Source organism: Manacus candei, unplaced genomic scaffold, assembly GCF_025592945.1.
Source record: "Manacus candei isolate 608988 ecotype Guabito, Panama unplaced genomic scaffold, ASM2559294v1 h1tg000014l, whole genome shotgun sequence".
Taxonomy (NCBI): Eukaryota; Metazoa; Chordata; class Aves; order Passeriformes; family Pipridae; genus Manacus; species Manacus candei.
Genome location: NW_026138062.1, coordinates 48,283,300 through 48,304,905, shown reverse-complemented (window position 1 = coordinate 48,304,905; position 21,606 = coordinate 48,283,300). Strand labels below are relative to the sequence as shown.

General features: G+C 39.0%; 1 protein-coding gene across 9 annotated transcripts in view; it reads left to right on the top strand.

Moving 5' to 3' along the window:
• The window catches only part of DLG2 (discs large MAGUK scaffold protein 2), a 1,004,454-nt gene that overhangs the window by 107,404 nt on the left and 875,444 nt on the right, over positions 1-21,606 (top strand). For all 9 annotated transcript variants that reach the window (XM_051779210.1, XM_051779204.1, XM_051779229.1 and 6 more), the window contains exon 3: positions 14,373-14,512. In XM_051779210.1, the coding sequence (XP_051635170.1) occupies positions 14,373-14,512 (140 nt within the window). The remainder of the gene's footprint in view (positions 1-14,372; positions 14,513-21,606) is intronic.

Sequence of the window (21,606 nt, the reverse complement as noted above, 5' to 3'; positions counted from 1 at the left end):
GTTTGAACATGCAGGAGTACAGCCAGTGAGGCAACAGCCTCCTAGAATGTCATAGCATCATTTAGTTTAGATCACTGAGTCCAACTTTTAACCCAGCACTGCTGTGTTCACCACTAAACCATATACCCAAATGCCACATCAACACACTTTTTGAACAATTCCAGGGATGATGATTCCACCACTTCCCTGGGCAGGCACTTCCAATGGCTGCCCACCCTTTCAGTGAAGAAATTTTTCCTAATATCCTATCTAAATCTCCCCTGGCAGAATTTGAGGCTATTTTCTCATTTTCCTGTCACTTGTTACCTGGGAGAAGAGACCAACCCCCACCTTGCTACAATCTCCTTTCAGTCAGTAGTCTTTCATTGGCAGGCAATGGTGGCACATTCAGCCTTACTTCTCTCAAGACAGGAGGTGAGAATTCTCACCTAGGCAAGAGGAGGTGAAATGTAAATCAAAGCTTGAGCAGGTTCAGACATGAATTCCTGTCACTGGGGAGAAGCTCTCAATTCCCAGGCTACAGGCAGTTCCAGAAGGAGACAATCTCATAATGAGCTGCTGGAAAGACTTCCTCAGTGCATCTAATAGCACTAATGTCGTGGTCTTGTGCCTTATAGGGACATTTTACTTCATACCGTGTTAGGACAGCAGGCAAGGACAGTAACTCTGTCCTCCACTCCTCTGAATGGCATGAAGGGCATTCAGCACCCCAGAGGTGACCACTGAACATTGAACTTGGCTGCAAGGAGCTAAGACTACCTTAGCAGCAGGGAGAAATATCTGTACGTTTCTCCATAGGCCCTTGTGAGTGTTTTACACCCCTTTCCCAATGCTCTCCATACTTCTGTGAAAAGTGTGGTGCTGTAGGTATAGAAGATCTATCTCTGCCAGTGTCAATAAAGGAGACAAAAATCTGTCGTTGCTTTAAAATTTGTAACCTACACATAGTGAATTTGATATCTGGATACAAGTTTGCAAGTCCTTGTTATGTGTGTCTCTCTTTGGGGAAATTTTCAATGATTTATTTCAGATAACTACTATTTATTTTTATCTTCTTACATTGGTGATAAAATTTGAAAAAATTTACTCTTAATTTTAAAAAATGAAGTTCAATTCCTGACATGATTTTAAATAATGAATTTAATTGTACTTTCTGACAGGATTTATCATTCCAAGAACTGATAGAATATCATTATCTTGTTAGAACAGTGCCTGGCTTTTTCCTACAGCAAGCATAGCAAAAAGAATATAATAAAGCAGCTCAGTCTATCATGTTTGGTTTCATCAAAAAATGGTAAAAGTACTAGCAAAATGATCTTCAGAACTTTAATATCTACAAAATAATTACCTATAATGCATCAAGTGAAATATTAAGGACAATAGAGGGAGTTAGTTTCAGAATCATTGTCAGTGCTCTGTTTTCCTGGTATCTGTCTACTTTGCTTTTTTTAGGGACAAAAAGTATTGGTTTTGTGTCAATATTTGCATTGTGCTAGAAACAATACTCAAGTAAAGTTCATTGTTTTTCATGTTTTATGAGTGTTGTTCATGTTCCACTCCAAAATTTAAGATTGTTTTAACAGTAAAAAGAATTAGCAGCAGACTTTGTAGGTGTGCCTGCACTGCCTGTATTGTCCTCAGGCCCCAACTGTGACTTCACATTGTTCATTCAGAAAGTGACTACAAAAATTGTTTTAAAATAAAACTTGCAAAGTTAATTTTGTTCAACCATATTTACTGAGAAGTTGATGTTTTCAGAAGACTGATTAACAACGGATGTTCTTTAAAAGATAATCCCACATTACTGCAAAACTTTGGAAAGAGAAGACCTACAACACCGAAATTTTTCCTAGATCTTTATGTACTAACAGAGAAAACTAACCAATAAAACTGTGAAAAATAATGCAAATCTGACCACCAGACCTTTACCCAAGAACAAGTTCTGACTGCAAGGAAAGAAATGCCGTCAAAATTCCTTGAGTCCACTCAGGTTTTTAGTACCACCTTCTTACATGAGGGATGCTCAGATTGGGATGTAGTTCCAGTTTGGGACACCTATGTTTAGTCGTACACATATGCTCTGTCTCAGCTCCCATTACAACCTCTCATGAACAGAGATTGAGTGAACACAGTTGGCAGAGTAATTGAAGTGTCTGTGTTCCCAGAGTCAACTGGTTCACCCTCTACCATCCATGTAAGTCAGGAGTCTCATGTCATCTTAAATGCCTACCCAACCTGCATTCTCATCTCCAGAAAGGTCCAGCTGTCTGTAAGCCCAGTGCCGTACCTGCCAACCTGCCAGCTTTAGCACATAATAGTGCAAGCCAATCTGCTTCTCCAAATGTCAGCATCTGTGATATCCAGCAGATGAGACAAACTTACTTTATCTCCAGAACACAGTTCATAGCTAGGCTTGATAGAAGTCCTTAAAGTTTTCATCCTTTGCTTAATTCTCTGGCTGTTTTACTGTCAGGAGGTTGATGATGTTGACCTTTCTTGCCCCCTCCACCCACGCCCCTCTACCCTACCCCTGCCAAACCAACCTGATTTAGCATTTTTATATCTAATATAGTTGCTCTGAGCTCCTTCTATGCCTTAAATTGAGATCTTCCTCTGTCAGCACTGTTAGCAGACCACCATTATATGGAGCCGTATTAATTTTTTCTTTGTTTTCTGTGATAAGACACTGGAGCATATGATATGCCAATTCGTGAACTGTGGGTCACTTCTTCCAGTAGCATTTATACAATGCCCTTTAATTAGCATTTCCCTTTCTTCTTCCTTGGGTTTTCTTGTCAGACATTTTTAAAGATGTTTCACTAAAACTTTATGAATTGTTTCCCTTTTAAAAAATTGTATTTTGTCAATAAGCACAGTACTATGCTTATAACACTAATCATCCTGGGATAAAGATCAAAATTTGGTATAAAGAGTGGTGAATTTGGGAACATAATTTTTTTTGTAAAACAGTTCCTCCTGCTATCCTGATGTCTTCTGTGAGCTTTAGAGCTGAGAGCCCCTCTTTGGGACACATCACGGTATTATCACCCTAGAATAATCAGTGAAAAAAAATTTGCAAATTTATTTTGTCTATGTCCACAGCAGAGCAGTTGCACTGGATGATCTTTAAAGGTCCCTTCTGACCCAAAACACTGCATGAGTCTATGATTTATGAATAAATACATAAGTTCATACTGAATGGCAACCTAAATTACTGAAGTTTAAAAGAACTTATACTGAGTCCATAAACCAATCAATTACATGAGAACCGAGATAATGAGAACAGCAGAGAGATTTGTGACCTGTAAGAACTTGGATAAGGGATACAAGAGTTTCTTCTTCCAATGGAGACCAGCAAATGTCTATGAATTTGCATGAAGTCTCTTAGCTGTTACTAAACCCGTGGGAACATAAAGTGAAGCAAATTCAAGCATGACCAATGAAGTCTTTTGATGTTCATTGAAACCTGCAATACAAGGTTAGACCAATTAGCGCAATGACTGTAAATGTTAAGTGTAGACAACTAAAGTCGCAGTCACTCCAGTGAAAGAGTTCATTTAAGCTATAATTTATTATATCAGAGTAGCCACCTCAAGAATTATACCAGACATTGTGGCAAATATGTTTAAGGGTCATAATCCAGAGTTGATGAAAGTACAACCTGTAATAATTTAAACTTGCACAGAAACATTCATTATAAGTGTTTAACAAACATTAATTAATTAAGCTGTGTAATACCCCACTGTGAGCCTATGGGTAAGTCAAAGCTTTCGCATCTCAATTTTGCAGAAGGTTAAGCTGAAGTGCAGAGAGATATATTTGCCTGAGGTCACACAGCAAGTCAGTGGAAAAACTGTAAACAGAATCTGCAATCTGAAGTTCTCATTTCCGTTTTTGCCACTTACATTACACTTCCCACTAGTAAAATGAAGGGGAAGAAAGAGGCAACTGAAGTGCTGAGACTTGGAATATAGTTAACCCAGTTTTCTACACATGTTCTCGCTTTTTTTTTCTTTTTTTTTTTTCCTGCAGCTTAGGCACATATCAAAGGAGTAGGTTGGCTTTAAATTATTTGAAACTTTAATCGTTCTCCACCTATGTTTTGTATGCTTTATTTTAGGTGCAAACATTGAAATATTTGATATCTTCAGCATTAAATACAGTTGGGCAGTAAAAGGCAACCCTCTTGAGTTTCAGGCATGCAATTTCACACAGTCAACTTCCATCCCCTGCAGCTCTTGTGATGCTCTGTGTTTGCCCACTGCATGGACATGGTCCTTCGGTGTGCTCCTTGTCCTTGCTTAGTGCGTCTTGTGAGTGGGCAACCAGCTGCATCAGGAGTGCAGGTGGGAGATGAAGATGAAGGATGTAGCCCCATAGTCACATATGTTTGACTTTACAAAACACCTCACCAAAAATGAGAACTGAGTTGTCGCTTAGTGACTCTTAAGTTACCTGGGATTGTGTGCTTTGGTAGCAGAATAAAACTGGTGATTGAGCACAGAAGGTGATGCCCTGCTAAAAATGCAGAGCTTTGAGCTGAGCAGATATGTGCTTTTCCACTAAAAGGAGACTGTGAGGGGTTTGCAGTGAAAGGGCAAGAGATGGAGAGTGGGAGATGTTCCGAGGTGAGACCTCAAAGTGAAAAGATTAAACGAGATAAAGAGATACTCTGGTAGGTGAAAGACTGGGAAGAAAGACTGTATTTTAATGTTTTGTCTTAGCTTTATATTTAAAGTGGTGTTCAGAAGGGGTTGTGTATGAAGATGCTTCTTTGTAAGGTGAAGAAAAAGAAGACAAAAGACAGGAAGAAATTGCTATTAATTCCTTATAGGTTACCATGGGGTTTTCCTAAAAATGCTCATACATTGCCTTGGGAAAGTGTGTCTGAAATTTCTCTCTGGTTTTTAGAATTTCAGCAAACTGGGTACTTCTCAGAAATACGTGATGGGAGCGGGCCCCGGCTGGGTTGCTGAGTGTCTTCAGCTCTCTCAAGGTCTGCAAGTCCCAAGACATATGCTTCAAGTTCTAGGTCTTCCATTTACCCTACCTACTTCCAACCTACTTATGTACAACAGCAGTGGAAAAGCCTGTATAAAACTAATTTGATTTAGGATTATAGAATGACACATATTTTCTGGTCTGATATACAGCATTTCCCTCCATACTGGGAAATTGGCTTGCAGTTGGGTCCTTCCCAAGATTAAAAAAAACACAAAACGTAAGATATAATTTTTTCTCTATTACTCTTGCCTCGTAGATGAAAACACACCTGCAGTTTTGATTTGGCATTTTAAAGTCAAATTTTGTCAATTTTTCCTAATATCCTTATTTAAAGAAAAAATATCTCAAACACTCAAGCAACAAACAAAATTACACAATAAATAAACAATACAAATGAACAGTTTCCAGTATTTAACTCAGTTGTTTAAGTACATGTTGAAGCCATTCACAGAAAAGTCTGTTCATAACTTCTGTGACACAGAGGCTGTGAGATCCTCTGATGGGGCCAGAATTGCACAGTAACAACTGTTAACTGCTAGACAGAAATAAGGGATAATCTCTCCAGCAATGGCTTTGAATCCAACTCTCCACACAATGAATAAGACCTCATCCTGAATGTATATTATTATTATTTTTCTCAAGCACTGGAACAGGCTATCCAGTGAAGCGTCTGAGTCACCACTTCTGGAGATACTTAAAAGATGTGTAGATGTGACACTTGAGGACATGGTTTAGTGGTGGACTTGGCAGTGCTGGGTTAGCAGCTGGACTTGATGACCTTAAAGGTCTTTTCCAACCTAAATGATTCTGTGATTCTATACTACATGCAGAGCAATACACAGTGCTAAAAAAAAGCTGAAGGTTTCTATTTAAACTTTAAGGAAAACTTAATACAAACATAATTTTTCAATGAAAACTGTCATTTTCTGAAAAATCTATTCTGAAGCACAGGAAACCTTTCCTTGACCTCTTAGTACTTCCTTAGCTGTAAGTTTTGAACATTTAGTAAAATTATCAGCATTTTCTGTTTGCATAGTTTTCCATCAGAAAATATCCTGGAACAGGTTCAATCATGTGCCTGGCTGTCCAGAGGTACAAAGCAACCAGTGTGTGCTCATGATCCTGCTCTGACTCTCACAGATTGTGCATTGATCTGCAAGCCCTGGAACAACCCCAACTCTCTCAGCCTGTCTTCATAGGAGAGGTTCTTCATCCTCTGATCATTTTTCTGCTTTTCCTCTGGACTTGCTTTAACAGGTCCATGTCTTTCTTGTGCCAAGGACGCCAGAGCTGGATGCAGTACTCCCAGTTGGGTCTCACGAGTGCAAAGCAGACAGGCAGAATCACCTCCCTCGACCTGCTGGCCATGCTGCTTTTTATGCAGGCCAGGACACAGTTGGCTTTCTGGGCTGCAGGAACACATTTCTGGGTCATGTCCAGCCTTTGATCCACCAGCAACTCCAAGTCCTTCGCAATAGGGATGCTCTTCATCTGTTCATCCCCCAACCAGTATTAATACCAGCGTTGCCCCAACCCAGATGCAACACCTTGTACTTGGTCTTGTTAAATCTCATGAGATTCCCATGGGCCCGCCCTTGGAGCTTGTCCAAGTCCCTCTGGATGGCATCCCATTCTGCAGGAGTGTCAACCACACCACTCAGCTTGTTGTCTGCAGACTTGCTGAGGTTACACTCTATCCCGCTGTCTATACCATTGATGAAGACCCTGAATAGCAGTGGTCCCAGTACAGACCCTTGAGGAACAGCACTGATGTCCATTGAGACACTGACACCTGGGCCTTCACCTGGCTGTCATGACTTTTCAAATATGATGGAGGGTGGCTTGGCAACTACATCAGCCAATTCTCTCAGGACTCTGGGATGCATCTTGGCAGGTCCCATAGACTTATGTACGTTTAAGTTCTTCAAGTGACCATGAACCTGATCTTCTCCTGCAGTAGGAGGGACTTTGCTCACCCAGTTCCCATTTTGCAGGCCATCTACTTGAGAGGTGTGAGAAGAGGCAGTGCCTGCCGGTGAAGACTGAAGTAAAAAAAGTTGTGGTACCTCAGCTTTCTCATTATTCATTGCTACTCGTTTGTCAGTCTTGCTCATTGGGATGGGGTGTGCTTTCTTTGACCCTCAATCCAGTCTGCAATTCTTATTTATGAGTAAGTGACTGGAATGTGTAGGCAATCAATATTATCACTGAACAGGCTTAAATGCTGACTTTACTGTCTGACTGATTGCCTTCTAGTTTTCACTTAACATAAACATTGCTCACATAGAAGGGGCTGAAGCAATTATTTTGTCTTCTCTGTGCATAGGTAACTGTGTTGAATATTTTATTCTCCCTGCATTTTGGACAGCTGCCTTTGAGGCACATATTACTTGCTGAGATTTTTTGGAGAGCTCTGGTTGTATTTTGGGTGTATTACAACAAACAATCATGTTGTTATTGTACTGCAAAGTCAGAAGTACTCAAAGTATGTTTCTTTTTCATACATCTAAATATCCATTGGACATTAATTACTAACCATTTGATTATGTATTACAGTATGTAGAGTGTATCAGAACTTTTTTTGATAAAAAGATGTAATTTTGCTCAGGTATGTGCCTACTTAGTAATGACACTTGCCTCAAAGAGTTTACATCCTAGATGTGCAAAGGATCATAGGACCACTGGATAATTCAGGTTTGAAAAGACCTCAAAAAGTTATCTAGGCCAAATAAAAGGGATTTGCTGAACCTCAAGAATCAAGATAGGTTAATGTCAGGAATCGTATTTCTTGCTACCTACTTTGGTACATGTTCTACCAGAGTATGCTGCTTTTAATAGATTTAGCAACATTTATCAACTGTAGGAAATTGGCAGAAGACTGCTTCCCTGGCTTGCACTGCACTGTTTCACTGCCTGCATGGAAGAGAGAACTTGTTCTCTCTTTCTGGAGCAACTCTTGCTGTTGGGTTGCCACTTATGTTTCTCACACACCACAGGCTTATGTCTGTAAACCTTACAAACAGGGTTCCTAAATTTCTTTTTGACCTGAAATATCTTTGTGTTGCCTCTGCCAACCAAAAAAGTGAGCCTTGAGCTTTTCCTTTGTTGTCGAATCTCACTCCACCTTTATTAGTGCACACCAAGGCAAATATGTGTGGAGCCCTGGGAATGAGATGCAGATGAAATGGGAAAGGTGTTTTTGACTGCTGCTGCACTGAGGGATGCTAATTGGGGCAGGTTGGAACTCCCCATGACCGTGAAGCTATGTAACAGCTTGATAACTGGAGCTCTGCCATTTCTCACATGGGTCAGTGCCTTAGTCCTGCTTTAGCTGAAAATTTGCCCAGTTTCAAGGTAGCTTTTTACTTCTCTTGCTTTTTATCTTCTCTCTCTTATAGTGACTGTTTTTCTCAATATGAAAATATTTTTCTTGAAAAAAAACCGCACAACATAATTGCATTGGGTGAAGTATGTTATTTAACCTCTCTTTGGACTGCTTCCAGCGGCAGGGCCACTAAAGCCCTTTACTGGCAGGCTGGTACAATCTCTGATCACTTCCCTGCTACTTCTACTCCCTGAATCAGTTTTCCTTCTCGAAAAACATCCTGCACAATTCGCCTTACTCCTACCTAATAATTCAGACCAGATGGCTGAAGCTGACCCAGCATAATCTACTCCCCAGGATATAAATGATGCCATTTAGACGTACACTGTAATGTTCCCTTAGTTAAAAAAAGGACTTACAGCAAGAGTCTGCAACAACTGACTTTATTTTGATTCATAGTGTTCTGCCAGACAGTAGTTATTTGTGCTGTTACAGAACATTAAAAGGTACATATCAGACACTATCCTACACATAGACAAAAAGACTGTCCCAAATTTCCCAGAAAGGGAACAGCTTGTGTTTGCGTGTTGCCTTAGACCCCCATTCCACCTTGTCCCTGAATGCCCTGGAAAAACAGATGGGAGTTATACTGCAAAGCAAGTCAGGGCACTGGCACAGTATTGGAAAAATGAATTCTATGGCTAAGGACCTCTAGAAGGAGGAGGAAAAAACCCAACCTTCTTTTTATCCTACAGAATAGTTCTTCCAGTTTCCAATTTGGTGCTATAGAAATATGATGCACAGAGAGCTCAATCCTTATTAAATGGCATTCTATGTTGTTAATGCTATTACAGTTAATTGCAAAATTGTGCAACTATCTGCAGAAACAACAGAAAATTACTGCAGATAACAGAATATTGATGCCATTGCTAAATCATCTCAAGACATAAAGTGAAGAGGGGTGGTAGCAAGATGTATGTCACAAGGAAATCCTCCATCATTGCTAAGCACAGATAAAGGTAATAGCTTTTGGAATAGCCATCAGCACAGCATACTGTCTTCCTGGAGGTCAACACGTGCTGTAGTGGGTAGGTGTCTGCAAATTCAGTGGATTTTGGATAAGGTTTCCTGCATGGAATAGTTTGCATTGTTCTGTTACAAGTGGGCACATGTACTGTCAAGTCTCTGGGGAAGCAGCATTTGCTGACACATGCAGTACAACTTCAGGCTAAGCGATGTACAAGATTATCCTTTTAAGCTTAATTGTTTGTGTTCTATAAAATATAGATGGTATCAGAAAGCCTGGCGTTGTCTTGTTTGTTACTGGAATATAGACTTTCCTCTTCTTCCCCTTACTTTTTTAAATGCAAAAGAAGTATAAGAGATTTTTATCTCCACTCCTGCTCTGTTTTCCTTTATGCTCCCTGTCTTCTGAATCCTGAATTTGGTGTCTTGCAAATCTATCCAAGGCCAGGTATGATGGAGCTTTGAGCAACCTGTTTTAGTGGGAAGGTGTCCCTTCTGCCTATGGTCTGCCTATGGCAGAGGGGTTGGAACTAGATGATCTTTACAGTCCCTTCTAACGCAAGCCATTCTGTGATTTCACCTTCGCCTGTATAGCTGCATTGTAAACCTGCACAAGCTCAAGTTGAGGCGCTCTGCATTTTGCATTTTATTACCTTATTGTCTTATTACCTTTATTATCTTTTGATATTCTCCCTCCCTAACCCTTTGCATTATTTTGGTACATGCAAAATACAGCTACAGGTCAGCTGGTATTAAAGAGATATGTTGGGGTAATCCCAGCTGCTTGGTGCACGGGGATGCATGTGCCTTGATGGCTACATTTCTGAATGTGCATGAAAGTACTGAAATGCATTTGGTACCTGCTAGTGCTTCTCTGTGTAGGTGGAAATCATACAGATGTGAAAGCTATCTCATGTGCCTTATCCAGCCTGGGGGCTACCTTCTGATTAGGCTGATTTACACAGCTGAAGGCAGGTCAGTAGTAGAGAGGGCACCAAGATGCATAAATAGGAACAAATCCTGATCACCTTTCTCTTCTGACTTTAAATCACACTAGTATGTATCTTGAATAAAGGAGAAAGCTTGTAGGAGTGAGAGGCTGCTGTCTTGTTCCTAGCACATGGGAAATCATTCCGAATTTGCTCGTGCAGCTGCCACTACATTTCCTTGCAAAGAGGACTTTTAAAAATGGAATTATGTTTTCCTGAACCCACTGGTGATTCTGAAGCCACAGTAAATGGGTTATTGATTACAAAGGGCTGGACAGACCTAGTGTGCTCATCTGTGGGCCTCTGCAATTCAAACCTGCTGGTTTGCTTTTCTTTGTGTATGTTGTTATTATGCTCTTCCTTTAATCTTTGCTCAAAAGTTAGTCATCTCAGACCTTTAATCATCTATCTTTTTCTGAATTCCCCACAATTTACTTCTATCCTTCTGGTCCTTGACTGCTTACAGAAGAATGAGGAATTGTATTGCTTTATCTCATTTTCCCCTTATTAGAATGCTGGCAAAAGCCCATGGTCACAGAAAACAGACCATAGTTTAGGCTATTCAACATTTTTGTCTATTCATATTATTTAACCCATGTACTATCAGGGCTCTAAAGTGTTTCTATAACAAATAGATATTGTGATGCATGTAAATTGGGACAGGAATTGCACTGAAATAATGGCTGTAGGGCTGCAGCACCAAACACTCAAAAGTGAAAAAATGTCAAGTTTAGGCAGCATGTTTAGCTCTGTCTAAACACAGACTTTTTTTTTTTGTGTGTGGTTTTTTTTTTTTTTTAAATAGTAGTAAAAATACCAAGACTTCAGACTGAGAGGTGTATTCAGCTTTAGTAATGGACAGTGCTTCTGCATATGTCTATAAAGCTAAGACTCTGCTTATTCCTGCACAGGTCTGTAAGAAAGGAAAAGTCCTTGGAGCCTGCCTGCAGAGAACAAATTCAGTGATGTATGATATACCTGTCCATGGGCAATTGCAAAATGATACTGATATGTTCTCTACTATGTTGCTGTAGAGAAAATTTGTTTTCCCACTTCTCCAGTGAGGGAGTTATCCAAAATAAAATAAATGATGGTATCTTTAGAATTACTTCGTATTAGAATATATATAATTTCTTGTCTGCAATTTATCTTTATATAGCAGAACTGACAAAATATTTTGGCTAGACTATAGGGAGAGCAAGCAGAATTTATTAAATAAAGTAAGTAATCTCTTAAGAAGTAAATGAACAAATTCTGTTGGACTGGAAATCCAGTGAGGTTCACTGACACTTTAAACAAACATGAATTAATTGCTGAACAAAATGTTTGAAGCAGTACGGAGATTCTAATTGTTCATCTGAAGAGGTGTTTTGTGCTCACAAAGTTAATCAGTAATACTATTGCCATTTCTAAATGAAATCTGAACTTGTTTTCCTGGAAGGGAGGGAGTATAATGCCAAGAAATACTAGATGCAGATTTAATTTGTGTAAGAAATGCCCCATTCCTGGAAGTGTTCAAGGCCAGGTTGGATGGGGCTTGGTGCAACCTGGTCTAGTAGAAGGTGTCTCTGCCCATGGCAGGGCAGTTGGAACTATATGATTTTTAAGGTCACTTCCAACCTAAGTCTGTATATTATTTCTATATTTTCTATGGTAAGGTTTTAGTCTTATTGTTGAATTATTTTCCTGGAAAACCCCACTGGGAGACAGACTGTATTTTGGTATTTTACTTAACAATTACCATTTTCTCATAATTACTTTTTATGACCTTGGTTCTAAGCTTGATTCTGTAGCTGCTTGCTCCCATCACCTCCTTTACACCTCTTCTTCCATCCTCAGTAGTATTCAACTCTTTTCTCTTCCTAGTATGATTGCACCTCTCACGTAGAGGAGACTACTTGATAGGACAGGTTTTCCTCAGAGCAAATTACAAATTTTCGGCTAACCTTGACAGACTGCAAGTATCTGGCTGCCCTTGTTCCATAGAAATGGCAATTTTAGCTTATGGAATAACAAAGCAACTGAGTGAATCCTCTGTTCTTTCTTCTGTGACTGCTTAAGTACACTGAAATGCTCTTCTCCACACACCAGTGATCATTATTCCAGTGAAAGCAACCCATGGGCTCTTCAGAATAGATAAGGACCTTTACAAAGAGACTGAGGTTTTAACATTTATTTTGCACATGTGCATACACTTGCAAATGTGGCTCACACATAATTTTTAATGAAAACACTAGGGCAAGGCAGGCTTTAAAGCTAGGGCGAAAGCGCTGTTCTACTGTTCCTTGACTGACTACTGTCAACCCAATTAATACTCTGATAATAACAGCGATGCCAGCTGAATGCTACTGCCAGAGGGCAATTTCTAGCTTACTTCTGCAAAGTATTTATCTAGAGATAATTACATATTAGCCTAATATATTTTACTTGCAGTTGCAATACAAATTGACCTGGCATCGAACCATATATTACAACTGTTTGCAATTGCACTATGAGCATTCAAAAAATGCCCCACATCAAGAATGCAGAAACTTCCATTCTCATTGCAACTATGCTGTATCTTTTAGTTTTAAAACTAGACTTTAGTTTTAGTGGTGGAATGAAATGTTCTTAATAATATGAAATATAAATTCTTACAAGTATATCTGTGAAATAGAAGTTAGTGTGCCAAGGTGGGGATTGACCTTTTCTCCTGGGCAACTAGCAATAGGCAAAGGAAAAATGGCCTCAAGTTGCACCAGGGGAGTTTCAGATTGGATATTAGGAAAATTTTCTTCACTGAAAGGGTTTTCAAGCATCGGAACAGGCTCCCCAGGGAAGTGGTAGAATCACCATCCCTGGCAACATTCAAAAAATGAGTAGACATGGCACTTCATGGTATGGTTTAGTGGGCATGGTGGTATTCGGTTGAAGATTTGACTTTATGATCTTTGAGGGCTTTTCAAACCTTACTGATTCTGTGATTCTTTTTTTCCCATTGTACATGAAAAATAGAGTACATAATGAGTTGGAAAGTTATAAAAGGAGTTAGAAGAAAAGTTCAGCTTCAGTTGTTACTAAAGAGAGGGAAGAGATTCTAGAGATCTGGCCAGGGACTTAATGTGAGGACAGGCAAAGACCCTATAAAAAAATCTCTCCTCTGAGGTCCCAAGGTGTATCCAGGTAGATGCAATCTCTTTCTTTCATAACAAAGAGAAAGGCTGTCCATTGTTATTAATTAAAATAATGTGAAGTTTATTTCTTCTTTGGCAAGTCAGTTATCTCTGTTAGACAATATGTCACCTCTTGTGTGTGACTATTGGACTAAAAACTTCTCGTCCAAGAAAGAGAAACACTTTTTTTCCCTCTCTTTAGGTCATTATGTGCAAAGATTTCAGTAAAACTGTTTTTACTGATGGATCTTTTATTTCTCATCATACCCCATGGAAATAAATGTGATAGAAAAATCTGAACATAATATTAGGACCTGGTTTCTTGCTTACTCTTGGTTGAAACCAAACATTAACCAACCACTTCTGAATGGCAACAGATTGAAGTGATGAAGCCACAAAGTCCTTCTTCAAGTTGTGCACCCCACTTGAAATATTCCCAAATGCACCTGCAGATAGGGCTGAGAGTGATTTAGGTACCTTGGATGGGTGTCAATAAGTTTTTCTTAAGGTATTTTACATCTGCAAATTTCTATTTTACTAGTTAAAACAATCTGTGGCTTACTTCTCTCTGTATAAGGGTCTGTTCTGCCTATATTGTTCAGGTGTGCATGTAACATGTTCTTTGTGTCTCTTCTTATAATGCTATTCATTTACATTTTTGAAATTATTTCTAAAGACCTCTTTAAAATTGCAATATGCCTCAAGAATCTCATTGAAATTTTAGAAAAAAAGTTGCATATTAATGCTTTCTACTAAAATGTAGTAAATATTTATCATTATGATAATATATTGGCATATATTGACCAAAGGAAAACACCAGGGATTCAAAGCCAATAGGGCAAATAATGTCTTTTACTTGTTCCTCTTTACAAACAGATATTCAAGAGTTTTATGAAGTGACCCTGCTAAATTCCCAGAAAAGCTATGAGCAAAAAATAGAAGAAGCAAATCAAGTTGCAGAGAAATGGGAGAAGACATCGGCTACAGACCATGAAAATCTGCAGAAAAAACAAGAGGTAATTTAACAGATAAGAATTAAAATATATATAATGATTGAGATGTCTCAAACCTGAGAAAAGCCATGCAATGGTGTATATAATTGAAAGAATGGGTTAATTAGGGAATTATATTAGAATGTGAAGGATGTATAGTGTTATCCCTCAGACCTTGATGATGTTGTTAACTTCTTCATCCTTTCAATTGCTATCTGTCAAAGGGAAGGTAAAAACCTTTCATTTTATCACCCTTGGTGTACTTTATCTGGTACTTGGTGTCTGTGAGTGCCCCCAAAAGAGAATATATCTTCTCTACTTGCCCATAATCACTGAGATTATTAATACTACAGTGATTACATCCTATGTCAAAATTTTAATAGGACTTTTCTTATTTCCAAGACTGACACTGGACTGAACTCTTCCATAGTCCAGAAATCAACTAGAATAGTCTCTGTATGAGGAAGAGTTACATAGAAGACAGTTACACACTTTTCCTTTTCTCCTGTAGCCAGTGAAAGGGTTCAAAACTTTGTCACCACTGACTCTAATCTGCCTTTGCCTGCCTCCAGATTATTATTAGCTAAATTAGCAATCTAAACTAATTGCCTTCTCCCAGATTTGTACTTCAAAGGCAAAACAAACCCCACAGAACTGAGCTATGAATTGCTCTGTTCTTAAACAGTGAGACAGAAATAGAGTCGGTATGGACTGCAAACTGCAAATTTCCAGACCAAAATCGAAGATAAGGGCAATGTATAAAAATTTCCATTGTTGTTATGGTAAGAAAGGCATTTCAAGTTTTAAAAGTTGTTGGAAAGAACTTCCCATAGGCATGACTATTTTTAAGAGCTTTCCTTCTTTTAAAACTTGTAAAACCCAGAAAGAAATTGTAGTTCTACATGACATTTTAGATGTGATTCTTTATAAAGATAAATCAGAATTGCAGACAGCTAGAACAAAACTCTCTGAAGAAATGAAGAAATTTATTGTGAAAATTAATTAGCAAAAGAACGCTTGCAGAATTAATGAGAACAAGCATTCCGATTTGAGTGAAATCAGAACAAATGAGTCTTAACATTAATGTAGGATATATCCTGTGAATGATTTAACATTTGAGTCACAGTTTGAAGGCACAGCCAGCTAATACCTATCTTTTTTTTTTTAGCAGAAATCTGTATGCTTTAAAATGGTGAAAGGGTATTCCAGCCTGTTTTGCCTCAAAGCATCTGACAAAGACGGTGAACAGACTCTTTATTCCTCTCTCGTCACAGTGTTTGACCCTCAACCCCATCTTCCTTAAACTCATTGCTATCTAAGAGGTGTGCTGCTGGTCTTGTCTAAAGGAATTTGAACTTTAAATTCTGTGCTGAGAATAATAGCACATACAGGGCTAACTCCAAACTTTCCTCATCTTATTAAAAAGATGTTCTGATTTAAAGGAAAACAACAGAAAAATGTAGCATAGAAACTGGCATAACCATTTCAAGCCAGGGTGCTGGCAGTCAGAATCCAGGGTACCCTCATTTTCAAATTTGCTGTCTATCCATAAATTTCATCAGTGTAATGGGAGAACAAAATATTTAGTCTCTTTAAAAATCATATCTGTTTTAAGGGTCCAACTGCAGGCAAACCAGACTGAAAGTGTAGGCTTTGTTTTTTTTTCCTTTTGACAACACAACATACTATCAGCAGTTCCGAGTCAGAACTGATTAGTACATGCTGAATGTACCAGCTGCTGTACAAGTCCAATACAGTCCTTTGCTCTCTATGAGAAATTACCTTATGAAAATGTAACTGGATAATCTAATGCATCACATAAATTCTTATTCATGGCCTGTTCCTCACGGGAAATGATGGTTTTGTACTTTCCTTTTGCATCCTCAATTACATGTCCCAAATTTGCAAAGAAAAAGCCTCCCTTCTTTCATAGAATCATGAATCAATGAATGACTTATGTTGGAAAGGACCTTAAAGATCATCTAGTTCCACTTCCTCTGCCATAAGCAGGTTCACCTTCCTCTAGATCAGGTTTCTCAGAGCCCTATTCCAACCTGGCCTTAAACACTTCCAGGGATGGGGTACCTACAAATTCTCTGGACAACCTGTTCCAGTGTCTCTTCATCCTCACTATGAAGATTTTTTTCCTTATATCTGGTCTAAACCTATCCTTTTTTCAGTTTAAAGCCATTCCCACTTGTCCTATCACTACATGTCCTTGTCAAAAGTCTCCAGCTTTCTTGTAGGCTCCCTCAGGTACTGGAAAGCTACAATTAGGTCACCTCCAAGCTTTGTCTTCTCCACGCTGAACAATCCCAGTTTTCCTAGCCTTTCCTCATAGGACAGGTGCTCAAGGATCTTCATGACCTCCTCTGCACATGCTCCAACGGGTCACTGTCCTTCCTGTGTTGAGGATCCCACAACTGGATACAGTACTCTGCAGTGAAGGCCCAAGGGTAATCAATCATTCCAGAGGCCATCCCCCTTTCATGTCTTCCACTTGAAACCTTCCTTGACTGTCTGTATGTTATTTTTCTTTTTCAGTATTTGTTTTCCAATTTCGATTGTTTATAAAAAGGAAAGCAGCTTTTACTGCCAGGTCAAGTGTCGTGTGATTCTGCCTTTGTATGGATGTATCTGCTTTTCTGAAAGTGTAGATTTTTAGATAACATAAAAGGTCTTAGGTTGTTGTTTGCAATACTGTACAAATCTCCCATCTTGCATCTGTGACCACCATAGTTGTTTGTAGAAAACTGTTGCTAGATCTTGCAACATACTGGGACTGGATCTTCATCACTTAATAGAGATGAAAGGGTCATGACTCATCCTATAATCTCCCATCATTCTCAACCTTAGAAGAGAGATGTCTCTGAAACTCAGAGACTGTAATTTTGAGTGGCCTTTGCAAAAGCAAGTGAAAAGTCAGTGGAATATAAGAGCTCACAATATGTGTTGGAACCAGTTGTATCCAAAGTTATAGCATGAATTACTTCATATAGCAGCTCATGGCTACAAACAATGGACTTAACAAAATGTATTGGGGTTTTAGTGATAGTTACTGCTTTTTTCTGCCTTTTTTTTCTCCACAGGTTTGTGTTTTTTTTTTTTTTACTTGTATACTTCTGTTCTGTTTAGGTTTAGACCGTTAAGGAGCTCCTGAACCATATTGATTTATGAAATCAATAAATGTTTAGGTATGGCCTATGCATTTAAACACCACATCCTTGCTTTTTGCTCCACTGTAGGTCATTCAAATAACCAGTGACACTAATGTTTGCAGATGCAAAATGCAATATTACCAACGATCACATTATTATTGCATTTCACTCTGTACAGAAACTAAATATATGTGGCAACGTATCTGGTGGAGCTGTAAATATCATAGACCAAAATAATTTAAGTGAGTGGGTGTTAGTGAAAGGAAGAAAGAAGGGCATATATGAATGGTTTTTTTTCTGTGAATTTGTCCGTGTGGTTTTCCCTCCTGTAAATGCAACTTGACAAAATCAACTTAAGTTTGTGGATGTTTTCAGAATCAATGAAACAGTTTTTGGGCCAAGTTCGGTATTCACTAGAAATGTTTACTGGGTTCTATTTGGAAAAGACTCTTTTTTGTTTCATATATTCATATAGGAAGCAGGGAATGTGGCATATTAGGCACTAAATGAAAAAGTCCAACAAGTTTGTCGTGATGTAGGAACTCTAGAATATAACTCTGAAGAAGTTCTAAACTATCCCTGTTGTCTATTCTCTTGCCCTGGGGCAGATCAATTGCATTTGAACTGTTCCTGACACGTTTGTCTAGTCTGTTCTATAAAACCTCCCACAACAGAGAGTCAACAACTTCTTCAGGTAATTTATTTCCTCACTGATAGAAAGTCTTTCCTGATAAAAACCTGATTTCTCTAAGTGCAATTACAACCTGTTAGATTTTGTTCAATTAGCGGTAGACATGGAGGACGGTTTATTGAGTCCTGTTCCAAAAAGCACTTAAACATATCACAGAATCACACAGAATCATAGAATGGTTCAGGTTTGAAGGATGATCTTAAAGATCATCTAGTTCCAACCCCCCTGCCATGAGCAGGGGCACCTCCCACTAGACTAGGTTGCTCAAAGCCACCTCCAACCTGGCCTTGAACACTTCCAGGGATGAGGCATCCCCAACTTCTCTGGGCAACCTGTTCGAGTGTCTCACCATCCTCATCATAAGGAATATCTAATCTAAACCTGCCCTCTGTGAATTTAAAGCCATCATCCCTTGTCCTATCACTACATGACCTTGTAAATAGTCCCTGTCCAACTTTCTTGGAGCCCCCTTTAGGTACTGAATGAGGGCTCCCTGTTGCCATCTCTTTTCCAGGCTGAACAAGCCTGAGTCTCTCAACCTGCCTTCAACAGGAGTGGTGCACCAGCTCTCTGAACATCTTTGTGGCCTCCTTTGGACTTGCTCCAACAGATCCACATCCTTCTCATGTTGGGGACTCCAGAGCTCTTGTAACAAAAAATGCTGGGTTGTAATGAAAAATCTCATCTTTTGGGATAGAAAATATTTAGTTGTCTTAGACTCTTCTCAAAGGAGCTCTACTTAGAGGCGTGAAAGATTTCAGTTTCCAAAACAAAAATCCTTGAGGCACTGTGGAAGGCAATTAGTCTTGACAGCACAGTCACTATATGTCTATCTCTATGTCTCCAAGTATATAAAAAAAATTATGGAAACTGCTCTGGAAGATTTATTTATTAATGAAAATACTAACTCACGGTTTGGGAACTGCAGGTTTTAATTCTTTACTGTTCTGTGTACTTCTTGAAGGACTGTATGTGAGGTTTGAGAAGAGAACTTAAGAACTGAGTCACAAAAGGGAACTGGGAGTTACAGTGTCTGAGGTATCTCACCATGTGCAGATATCAGTTAAGGACCATATCTTGTGGTGCACTGCATGGGGAGAAACTGATGTTCAGAATTAAGATCCACAAAATGCAAAATACACCTATAAACTATCAAGTAATGAATTAAAAACATGGGACAAGATGCCATTTCCTTAAAATGTGCCTCATTAAGATGTTGATACCTTATCCTGATTAAGGTTCAGAATCATAATCTTGCAAACGATTCTGTAAATAAGACCATAGGTAGATATCTCTTGTAATGTGTGTAAAGGCACTGCTGACACAAATTTCCTTATGAAGAAGCTATTTGGTTAGGATGTTTTCTGAGGATGTGGTAATCCATGTTCAGCTCCCTTCTTGATCAGAGAAGATCTACTTGTGCTTCTCTTCTTACCCATAAGAGTGCAAAATGAATTATGCTGCAGGTATTATTTAGCTTTTTTTTTGTTTGGATGATGTTCATTTATAGGGAATAATTAATTATTTATTGGGACAGAGTGCTGATGCATGACTCTATAACCTATTACTGCTCTTATGAGTATTAAAGTCTAGCATGTTTTGTCTTCTTCAGCATACCTATGGGTTGAATCCTCCATCTCCTGGAAGCACCCAAACATCACACATGCAAAACCCTTCTCCCAGTTTTCTCTCCATTCTTCTGCACCTCCTCACTATCACATATATTCAAATCTGGAAGAGGGAGATTAACAGAAAAGATTGGGAACTCAATTTCAAATGCCCACTATGTAAGGCACTGTCACAGGATTCCTCTTAAACTGAATTTAGGGGATGTGGGACGCTGTGTTCGGTAGGAGGGTTGGTGACACATAGGAGGAAGTGAATCTGGAGATCACTTAACTGAGCACACTGTGAAGGTATGCCAGGAGCATGTAGTTTGTGGATGCTGACAGTGCTTAGACATTGGGCTGACCAATATGGTCCAGACAAGCTCTTTTTGGGAACAAATGCCAGATTTGAGAACATGGCTGTACAGAGGTGACACTAAAAGATAACATACCTCCAGAATTTCTGAGGATCTCAACAACTTTTAAGCTGAGTCATTTCAAATTGCAGTAGTAAAGCATGTGCATTGGCTTAAACCAAGCAACAGTTACCTTGTCCATGTAACCTGGTATCTGTCTTCCAGTGGGGACCAGGATCAGATGCTCAGGGAAGAGTAAGAAGAGACCAAGCCTGTATAATGGGTGCTTTAGCTGTTTTGCAAGTCTAATCTTAGTTTGTTTGGACTACAAGCACAGAACGTGCTTAGTGCTGGGAAACTCAGCATTACCTTATTTTATAAACATTCAGCATGGTATTCACTGACTGGGGATGTGCCCAGTCAGCTGCTGGGAATCATGAAGACAGGGTTTGTTTGTAATTTGGCCTCTGCCAAAAAGCTTCATTGCTTCTTTGGACCAAGATTTATAAGACCAGCATTCACAGCTTGAAAGCATTTTCTTGAAATTAGGGCTCTTAAATTGTCTCCGTTGGACAGAGAAAACTGATTTCTTTTCACCCCTAGAAAATGTTAGATTGGGATTGAGGTGAAAGTAGTTTAAATTCAGATCTACCACGGCTTTGAAAAGTGTTCTTCCCGTTCCCAGTTCCAAATAATTCTGGGAAAAGGTATTCTCCATCTCTACTCTCTGTGTGGCTGTTAGTGGGTTCCTGGAGGCTAAGAGTGGGTGGGTAGGTTTGAGCCTGGCTCCTCAGCTTAGCAAATGGCCACTAGCCTAGGAAAATTTTTTCTTCCCTCCCAGGACTCTCTGCATTGCATTAGTCACTAGACTAGCTAAAGGATGTTTCTTGCTCAACTGTTACATAGATAGATACAATTAAAACTGTGAGATATTCAGAAAATATATAATGGAGCACATAAAAGTACCTAGATGGGGTTATCCTTCTGGTAAACAAAAATTGAATTGCTCTTTAGCTATGATAGTAGTAATACTTCTTGAAGCCACAGGCTTGTGTTCAACTCCAGACACTCATTAAAAGACGTGAATCTACCCTTATTTTAACCTCTGTTTTCATTAATTTGGTCTTCAATGCTGCTTATTTCTGTTCAGCAGTTTTTTGACCTTTATCCTGGTGGAAAATTGAGGTGAAGGAAAAGAACACTCTGCTATTGCACTTATGTATAAATCTGGTAACCAAAGGTCTGCTTGTTCCTGTATCATAGCATGAAAAGACTATTTACTTATAGGGCATATGGTGCAGATACT